Genomic DNA, 10,665 nt, shown 5'->3' with positions numbered 1-10,665 from the left:
GCCTGGATGTTCTAGTCCCTGATGAATGATATGCATCATTCCCTGCCACCCTGGGGTTTGTTGTTTGAAGTTCAGTGAGAGCTCCCATAGGACATCAACTGTTCTGTCATAGCTGATCAGTGCTGGGAGGTCATTGAACATGATGGTTTGGCGCACATGTTTCGTAAAGCGATATTCGATGACTGGGATTTCACTTTGCGCTGCAAAATCTAGGTTGGTAATGTGTCTTCTTGGAATGATACGGCCCTCTTTTCTCCCTGGAGTGATTGCTGCTATGATTCCCATTCCATGGAAGGTCCCCTTACCATCAATAGTAAGGATGTTGTGGTCAACATTGTCCCCAGCAAAAAGAAATTCCATGTCCAGCACATCTATGTCATCCGCTAGCATATCTGGGACAACAGAATCTGCTGCATTCTTTTCAAAACGCAAAACTTCCTTGTATGATGAAGCAAATCCCATTCCATGAAGGGTATCCACCAGGAATTGTGACTGATACATATGATGTGCCTGCACTGCAAGGCCAAGTTGTAATTGAGCTACCACAGCACATGGTCGTACTGCCTGGACAATTGCCTGTCCAATTCCTGCAACCTTTCGCCTCGTCTCCTTAACCACAAAAAGACCATTCAAAAGTGTACGGAGAGTCTCAGGAACAAACGAAAGGGCAGAGTCAAGCTCAAGTGACTCTGTGCTTGGATACTGATCTGTAATGGATGGGACATTGGTCTTGATATCACTTTTGATCAATCGCGCAGCTGTATGAATGATCGCTCGTTTCTGGGATTCCTCATCCTTTTCTTGTTTGCTGAAATAAGATCGTAGTATTTGTGAGGTCTTCTCTCTCATTGTCACTATGTCATAGAGGCCTTCCCCTTCAGTGAAATGTACATTGTCTTGGTACTGCTCTCCAGAGGTGGGACAAAGTCATTGTTATGCAAGTCACAAGTAAGTCTCAAGTCTTTTCCCTCGAGTCCCGAGTCAAGTCGAGTCAAAAATGAGGCAAGTCCCGAGTCGAGTCAAAAGTCAAAGCCAACAAGTCTCAAGTCGAGTCCAAAGTCCTACCATTTTAGTTTCGAGTTATTTCAAGTCCTCTTACCACAGAAATAGAATTTATTCAAATCATGTATTTCTGTAAGATTTGTATTTATTTAAACCTCTTTTTATACAATGACATTAATCAAATTAAATAAAATTTTAGTAGAAGGAAATCCAAGGCATTCTTCTTTAGAAAATTATAAAAAGCCTTTATTGGACTGGCTATTTCATGATAAAAAATTTAAAAGACATAGGGGAAAAAACAACCCACGCGTGGGTTGTTTTTCCCCCAATGTCTTTTAAATTTTCTATCATGAAATAGCTAGGATTTCCGTGCATTTTCACAAAAAATGCTTGTATTTCAACAGCATATTGCACTAGAACAATGGCCTGTTTTTGTCCCATGTGTGTTGGAGAGACTGAGATATACATTTGTGTTTATCCGTCTAGCAGCAAGGTAGAAATGGTACTTTAAAACGGACGTTGACATGATGTTGGCAAGGTTTTCCATCTGAGTGTGCTACACTCATGTACCTCATTTAATCCGGGTTCAAAAATCCCTATTTTTGTTAGCATGAACCAGCAAGGGAGACGTGCGTTTACTGTCTCGTTGATACAGTACGGTACATCCGATAAGGTGCTTAGCATTCATTCAAAACTTACCTTTCTTTGTGCAACTTTAAGTGTCGAACAAAGTTGGACGTTGTGGCAGCTCCGTCTGTAATCTTCGACCCGCATGTTTTGCAAATTGCAACTTGTTTTTTGTCGACTACCTCGTAATTTTTATAGCCAAACGAAACTATCTTTGGTATCATTTTCCCAACTGGCACATTGTTTCTTGTTGCGCTTCAGTGGTTGTCTTGCAATATGCCTGCTTAGATGCTGTCGAATCAAACCAACGTGGGACTACAGTGATTGGATGTCGTGCAGGCAGCGCGTGTGCTCTCTGCATGCATACAGGAGGTGCACATTTTTTTCACAGATGCATATACACTGAGAGCGGCGCGGCCGTGTGAAGTTTTTTTTTTTCTCAGGTTTTCATGGGAAGTAGCAAGTCTTCTCGAGTCAAAAGGCGCAAGTCCAAGTGAAGTCACGAGTCACTGATGTTAAAGTCCAAGTCAAGTTGCAAGTCTTTGTACATTTTGTCGAGTCGAGTCTGAAGTCATCAAATTCATGACTCGAGTCTGACTCGAGTCCAAGTCACATGACTCGAGTCCACACCTCTGCTGTTCTCTCAATTTTCTCTTGAGATATTGATTTCCATATGGTTCAGAATCTGGGTTTGTCAGAGATTCCTTCATTTTGTCTCGAAGATGTGTAATTATCAACTGTTCCTCATCATTACTTTCAAGGTAAGAGCAAACTTTCATGAATGCCTGCTCCTGATCTTCATTTTTGTGCTGGCCAGACTTTCTGCGCTTTGCCTCTGGGTCTTTCTGGAACTGTATCGGTATGCTATATCCGTTACGAAAACTACTACTGCATAAGTAGTGGTAAACACAGTCTGCAGCATGTAGATCACAGCCATAATACTCAATCCTGCCTTTTACAGTGAAAGCCCATTGATCTGCACGATTGTCACAACACTCAAGAATGGACTCTGTGAGCGTATCGGTCTTAACACTACTTGTGTCTTTTCTTCCATTAGTTATCGTAGTCCCACAGAAAAGACAATCGGTTTGGCTGTTGAAAGGACCAGTTGCTACTCTGGCACTTCTTTTTGGTGGATCAGCTTTATTCTGTTGTTGGATTGTGATGTCTTTTTTATTTATATACTTATGTCTACATTTTGAGTGTACTACAGTACTTCACCAGCAGAAATGTGTATGTTGTCGCCTCTTTGTACACTTGCATTGTTGATTCCATCAGCTCCCTTCTGATGAACCTCAACCACATCAGAGCCATCTCTTAAGTTTTTACAGCAAATGGGGCAAGTTTCTTGGTTTACACAAATATGACTCATGGTCAAAATTGCATTTGGAGTGTACTTTTTCCTCTAGCTAATTCAAAAATGTCTTCCTCTCTTAACACACTCACGTTGTTGGCCTTTTTCATGTGTTATAAATCTGGGTGAGGGAGTGGGTGGTTTAAGTAGTCAAGGATGAATTTTGTTTGAACAAAATAGGACTGAAGTTGATTAACAGATTTATGCAAAAAAAAAAAAAAAAATTAAATATGAATCTGATACCTTTTTACAGCAGTTTAATTGAGTGGATGTTTTCATCCCGAACATAATGAAAGGGTAGTGAATTTGAACAATGCACAAGGGTTAAATTAAGGTCTGTTTTTCACATAAAGCGATCACGTGACTTTCAAAAACTTATACTATATAGTGCAGTGTATTGCAGTTCACAAGTCATATTGACCAGTTTTACGATACTATTATGGTGTTTTGAGCAAATTCAAAACAGTTGTCATGATATGTATTAACAATTCACCTTTTGTGTGACATTGAAGAAAGCGAGCAATGCAACAACATGAAGGTTAGGTAAACAATGACAGAATTTTCATTTTCAACTAAGTCGGCTAGTACAGTAGCTTGACAAGCTAGTGTTTTAAAGTAGCTTTCTTAACACTGGTTGTCATTTTATACCAGACTTCTTTACCCTTGGGGACTCAGTATTTTAAATAGTGTTGCAAGTCGTAGACTTAATTTCCCATGCACAATTACACTTTCTCTTCAGAGTCTTCAGCCGGGGGCTGAGAAGCTGGAAAAAGCTTTTAATGAAAGAAAAAAGGGAGTAATGAAGAGACAGGAGTTATCTCCACCAACACTCTTCTTCTTCTTCACTCTGCAACTCTTTTATCTCTCTCATTACTGGCCTTCTACTAAGTGTTTGTGTTTTATAATGGTTTACTAATATTTGGAAGGTGAGCTGCCCTCTAGAAAGTGCCTGGCGAAGCTTATTGTTGCTGATTTTTTTCATTGCAGCTCTGTGGCTTCTTGCAACACAGCAACACTGACTTACTTAATAGCGTGAGGTTGGGGGCGGGGCTATCTGTTTCACTGGCAAATGACTAGCGGGGTTATTTTATAAAATGTTTTAAAAACCTTAACATAGTAAGAATAATTCACCCACAAATGATAATTCTATCATTTACTCATTCTCTATGTCATTCCTAACTGATATGGCTCTTCTGTGGAACCCCAAAACACAAATGTGTTTTATCATGTATACTTACTGTGGGAGGGGGAAGGTGTAGCATCACAGCAGAATATGCTGCCCATCATAAATAAAACCATGTCAGTCATGTCAGCTTGCGATCTAAGTAGTAGAGCTGAAAAAGGCAAATCAATGGATGACACTCGTCTTACCTATTTTTGATTTTATAATATACATCCAGAGCTCCAGCTGCACACTACGAAAACAGCCAGTGTGAAAGCAAAACAAGCACATGCTTCTGCTCTGCTTAAGCATCCAATGTGAAACGTGCAAAGGTGTGTTAAAGAATATAAAACATACAGGTTTGGAATGATTAGAGGAATTAGAGTAATTTATAACAAAATGTGCATTTTTTTGGGGGGTGAAATATCCCTTTAGGTGCAAATTCCGGGCAATCTCAGATGCTTTCAGTAAACTGGGACGGTGATTGTTAAAAAGGTGGTTGATTTGGGCAGTGTCTGTTGTCGTGGAGTGAAGCTGATCTTGGGGTGCAGTGATGTATGTGTTTGTTGTTCTTTGGGCACGTGAGGAGAATCCCACTGGGCTGGAACCATATTAGAACCTCAGCACTCAAGCTTATCTCTTCTGATAAGGCACACGGAGACACAAGCGAGAACGAGAGCTCTCTAATGCACTTCTTCACTGATAGAGGAGCGAAAAGGAGGGGAGGGGAGAAGATGGTAAGAGTGTGGAGGAGCGAGCAGATGAGACGTCTTCTGCACTGAAGGACAGAGGGACCGAGCACTAATTAAATTAGTAAACTGTGTCTAAAACAACCACATATCTGCAAGAAAGGCCTCAGAGCGTCTGATTTGGTGTTGCAAAAACGGACATGTAAAATTAATGTCGTCCTTCAACAGTAACCAGATTGTGAGAGACAAAATACATTTTGATGCAAAAAGACTGCTGCTGTGGGCCGCCCATTTGCCTATAATGGGTAATTTGATCATCTTTTGCTGAATTTAGCTAGACAGAAAATAATTCAAGGTCCAAATAACCTATAATATTTTCCTTTGAGAGTAATAAAAAGACTGTTACCTCCTTTCGAAAAACAAATAATCCAATTTTGAAATCAGGGCTGCTGGATAACCTTATCAGTGACCTGTTCCAAAGTGAGTTGTATAGAAAACTCGCTCAAACACTTCATGCTCGATCAACAACTTTCCAAATCAGTCACATTTGCTGATTTCATTTTCTGTCATGCATTTATGCCAGTGACTGAATATTTAACAGCATGCAGATGCTAAAAAGATTTCAAGGTTCTTTTTTTTCCCTTGGCTCAGTGGTTCACCCTCCAGAGTGTTATAGGCACTCTTAAAGGAATAGTTTACGGCATGTCTGACTAATCTGAATGGCTATGAACAAGCACAAATGAGATTAAGAATGAGAAATTATTGTAGGCTATGCAATATTCATTGTATGGAGCAACTCAAACATTCTTCTAAACTTCTTATTCTTTTGTTCCATGGAAATCACATGGGTTTGAATAATTATTATGCCTGTATTAATATAATTCTGCAACATTTTTTAAATCAGAAACTTTCTCTTTCTCTCTTTTTTTTAAACTGCTTATAGGGCATTGTATCAGCATACCAGAATCAAGCAAAAACCACACAGTTGGAGTTTCTATAATTGTATCCTACTGCCACCTACTGGCCCTTGAACCTGCATGCAGCGCTGTAGCACCTGCGTTTCCCTCATTTGATGTCATCTGTTGTAACTAATGCACATTCTAATTACAATTCATGAGAGGAACATGACAATCTGTGCTTGGTCCATTATAGATGTTGGCTCAGTGTACTGATACTGATCAGAAAGGACAGCAGCACCGTTCCAGATCCGCAGAGACAAATAAATCTCAAAGAGCACAACCAGAGACTGAAACACGGCATGTTAAAGTTCTACCGCATGAAACCCGCTTATCTAAATATAAGACTCCTCTCTGAGATTTTAAGATTTATTTATAAACCACTCGAAGACACAGATAGAAAATATTCACAGCATACACATTACAAAAGAACATGTCACAACCTTTCCAAGGATAACGAAGCGTTTTAATATATGATCAAGGTGAATAAATTCAAAAGAATTGTTGAACACCTAAAGTATTCAAATAGGGCTATATAGGTTTTAAAACATAAGTGAATAAATATGGTACTTAAGATGGCACTAATGTAGTGCATCAGAAAACATCCCTTTTTAGGGATCATTAAAGGCATAATTCACCAAAAATAACAGTTCTGCTATCATCATCTCTGTCTCATGTAATTTCAAAATTATATGACTTACTTTCTTCTGCAGAACATAAAAGATCTTTAATTAAATGTTTTTAAGGATGCTCTTTTTCATGCATTAACACTGAATGTGGACAAAGGCTTTTAAGCTTCAAAAAGGATGCAAAGGCATCATAAAAGTGATTCGATTAAAAAGAGGGGCCAGGATATTCTTTATAAATTATTTTGTGTTTCATAGAAGATAGAAGTCATATAGATTTGGAATGAATGGGGGGACGAAAAAAATAATTTATGAGTAAATGATACCTTTAACATACAGAACTATTTCCTCATAAAGGACATTAAACAAGACCCTCGCACCATGATACACAAACACACACACAAACACACACGCAAACAGACAGACATATACACACACACACTCGTGCTATGGTACTGTAGACATGATGCCACATTCTGTTTCAGCTGTGTGAGAACTTTCTCAAGTTCTCCAGCAGTTTTAGCCTCACAGTTTAAACATCAGTCATCCAGTCAGTATCATCTCTGGTCTGGCTCAGCTTGTGTGCTGCTGTGAATGTTCATGGTTCATGTTTTGTAGTCTGAAGGATGCCAGATGTCTGTTTTAAGCATGTTTCAGCCTTGCATACTCATAGTGGGCTCACATATCCACGTCCCCATCATACGCTAGAGCCAGTGCCTTCTGTGGACTGCTGCTGGGACTGTCCTCTTGGTTTTTACTGAAATGCAAAACGTGCATATACAAGCATGCAACAATGTCTAAATACATTTAAACTCAAAACAACCACTTACAATACAATTAAAGTCATAATTTTTGCAGTTTAAACGATCACCACTAGAGTGCAGAACATACATTGTCATATTTCGGTTGCACTTTATTTTACAGTATGTGTACTTAATGGACTTATAGTGTACTTACAGTGTATTTATTAAGAAAGTTCTGGTAATACAAGGTAACTACATGGGATAGGTTCAGGGTTGGTACCTAGTTATTACATAGTTATTGTAATTACTATAACAAGTACATAGTATGTACATAAGGAACAGGACTGTAAAATAAATCGCTACCCATATTTCATATATAATATTTACCAATTAGGGAGTCATAAATGTTTTTTTGTTGTCTTAAAAACATGTTCCAGTTATTTATTCAAGAGATAATGTTCAGTCAGGTAATCATTATGGCAAAATAAACCAACAGGAGGGTGATTAGGACCTTGATTGTTTTATTATGTGAGAAGAAAGAGAGTGATAGAGTCATAAGAAAAACATTAAACTAGTACAGCCATGTAAAAAGTCAGCCTCACCACAGTAGAAAGGACATAAAGATGAGGAGGAGGATCACAAAAAACCCGGCCGCCATCAGCCCATATACCCACAACTTGACACGGCCATCTGTCAATCAAAAGAAACATGAATGTTTAAAAAAAGTACAGCTGCTGTAAATCATTCAGACTTGATTCTGGTTGAGAAAACTCTCATCAGAATGATTCAGAGAAGGCTTGGGAGAAATTGCTGACCATTATCTGTCAATCAAATAATCTGCCCAATACAGTGCTGCAGGGATGACGTTTGTTTTTTGAATGAGTTTTTGGTTAAATTAAATATCTGAATTAAGGTGTGTGTTTAACACAAGCTCAATATAATTTCATGTCTTATTCTACAACATAAACTGCATCATTAATAATAAGGTTTTACTCGTCTTGAAAAAGGCGGTTGCTAACAAGTGGCGAAATGGGGCAACAACAAGTTTTCAGGACATTAAACATCACACCAAACAGGTTAACTTATCTACTCACTAGTCAGCCTCATTGCATCTTTAATCATGCTTTTGCAAACTACTCTAACTCAAACTATCAGAGAACAGTTTTTTTTGTACCTGGTCCAAGAGGCTGCAGTGCCCAGTCCTGGATGTGGTGCTCTGGTCTAAGACGGCCTGTGGTGGTCTTCACATCTGCCTTCTTATGGTCCAGCCCTGGGGTTCTGGTACAGTAGTCGAGGAACCCGTGAGAGGTCATGACCTCCGTGAAGCCCTTCTCACAACCACAGACTTTATTCTAACAGAAAGACAGAGAGAGTGATGTAGCAGACTGGTGACAGCTAGATATTGAAAAGTGCTGTTTTCCACATATGGAGCTATTCAGTTGTTAATTGCACAGCATTAGAAAGTGAGATGAATAATACAGGCATTTATATGTCACCATAACAGACTGTCAATTGAGACCACACTTTATAAACTCTCAGCATCTGTCACAGTTCATTTCCATATAAAAACAGTATTCACTGCTGGTAAATGTTACATTATTGTAAAACATGGACTGGGTGATGTAACCATAACAGCAGATGTATTGTATTCTCAAGAACACGTGCCTGTTATATTTCGCTGTAGACAATGGACAGTTTTTTTTTATATTAAATCGTTAACCCTATTTATGATTAAAATACAAGAACAAGAGTAAGAATATATTTTAAAATGTTCCATTTTAATTTTAGTTTAATTATTTTTGCAGATATTTCCTTAGTCGATTTTTATTTCAGTTTAGTTTTAGTAATTTACTAACTTAATAAGTTAAATAAGTTTAAGTTGAAGTACTAAAATTACTAAAACTTAACTGAAATAAAAATCGACTAAGGAAATATTTATATGTATATATATATATATATTGCACCCTCAGATTTCAGATTTTCAAATAGTTGTATCTCAACCAAATATTGGCTTATTTATTCCGCTTTCAGATGACGTATTTTGAAAAACGTACCCTTATGTCTGGTTTTGTGGTCCAGGGTCACAAAATTTTTTTAAGCATGATTTCAGATATGTCAATGATTTTTAATTGCTTTAGTTTTAGTTAACTAACAATACTGGGAGGAAGGAGAGGAAAATGTGCTAAATTTTCATAAAAAAAAAAAAAACATTTGTCAGATTTAAAAAACAAAACAAAAACACATTTTGGATGAATGATTAAGATTGTGTGTCCACAGTGTTCTGGGTGTCACCTGTGTGCAGAAGGAGAAGGGTTTGGTGCAGGGAGGGTGACACTGTCGTACGGCAGAGGGCTGGTTCTGAGCAATGCAGCCTCCTAAAATAAAAGATAAAAATGTACTAAGATTAAAATCTGCCATTGTGCTTTCCCGCAGTCATTTCCATGCTTGAAAAGCTATGAAATAGAATAATAAATAAGATGATTTCTGAATTAATGCATTCTTAATGCAGTAGTGCACACCTGTGACATTGACTCCATCAGAGCGCTGGCACCAAACCAGTCTATGGTTATGCCTCCATTCACCGGTCATCCATTCATAACTAAGACATGTTCCTCCTGGAAGAACAGACAAAAACACACTACAGTGCTTTTCTGGTTTAGCGTCTGAACATCACTTCCTGTCTATCACTTCTCAGTCTTGGAGCTATTTTCACAAATAGCCAGAGAGGAAATAAAAGTGTGGCAAAACAACAGCTTGGAAATGTTCTCGGTGAAGAGAGGAAGAGAGAAACGGGTTTATTTGGGTTTATCTTTTAAATGTGGAGGACTGGTACTTTATCAATATCTGTGAATCAGTGAGTTGAAAATACATAGCGTATAAAAAAAATAACAAAATATATACATTTTAACCTTAAAAATAAATTTGACTATTTCACATAAAAAAATCTAACTTTATTTTCACCTAAAATGCACTTTACTGTTTATTTGTACATTAAAAATGTAATATTGTGAATGCGTAATATTGTGAATGATGGCAAAGTGGAATTTTTTAGCAGCATTACTCCAGTCTTTAGTGTCACATGATTCTTCAGAAATCATTCTAATATTAAAAAAAAAAAAAAAAAAAAAAATTCAGACTGCTTGGTGTTTTTCATCTGTATGGCTTCCCACAAACCTCGGCATGGCCGTGTCTCATACATCTGGCTGGGACAGGTGTCCTGGTTCTCCGGGACCTGGGTGACTATGGCTCTAGAACGAGCCTGTCGACCCCATGTCTCAAAACTCCTTCCATCCAAACACAGCAGCTGACACAAACTCCAAGGTGACCATTTGGTTAGGTGACATTCTCCTGATGTGCGAGATGGAAATTACAGCCGATGAGCAGTTGCAAAGAGCTCCTCGAGATCAAAGGTGCTGATTCATCAACAAACTCTTCATTAAGATAAATTTCACTATCAAAACATCACTAAGGTGTAATTATTTAGCTTTGTGTTTAGTGGGATGCAG

General features: G+C 38.1%; 1 protein-coding gene across 1 annotated transcript in view; it reads right to left on the bottom strand.

The window, feature by feature from the left end:
- Window positions 1-6,174: 6,174 nt before the first annotated feature.
- Window positions 6,175-10,665, bottom strand: part of LOC132119595 (thrombospondin type-1 domain-containing protein 7B-like) — a 48,563-nt gene continuing 44,072 nt past the window's right edge. The window contains exons 23-28 of the mRNA XM_059529695.1: window positions 10,334-10,507; window positions 9,679-9,774; window positions 9,452-9,534; window positions 8,334-8,511; window positions 7,762-7,849; window positions 6,175-7,173 (exon numbers count right to left, since the gene is read on the bottom strand). Coding sequence (XP_059385678.1) covers window positions 7,095-7,173; window positions 7,762-7,849; window positions 8,334-8,511; window positions 9,452-9,534; window positions 9,679-9,774; window positions 10,334-10,507 — 698 coding nt within the window. The 3' untranslated portion in view covers window positions 6,175-7,094. The remainder of the gene's footprint in view (window positions 7,174-7,761; window positions 7,850-8,333; window positions 8,512-9,451; window positions 9,535-9,678; window positions 9,775-10,333; window positions 10,508-10,665) is intronic.

This window comes from Carassius carassius, chromosome 38 (assembly GCF_963082965.1).
Source record: "Carassius carassius chromosome 38, fCarCar2.1, whole genome shotgun sequence".
In the NCBI taxonomy this organism is placed as follows: Eukaryota; Metazoa; Chordata; class Actinopteri; order Cypriniformes; family Cyprinidae; genus Carassius; species Carassius carassius.
This window is presented reverse-complemented; position numbering and strand designations above follow the sequence as displayed.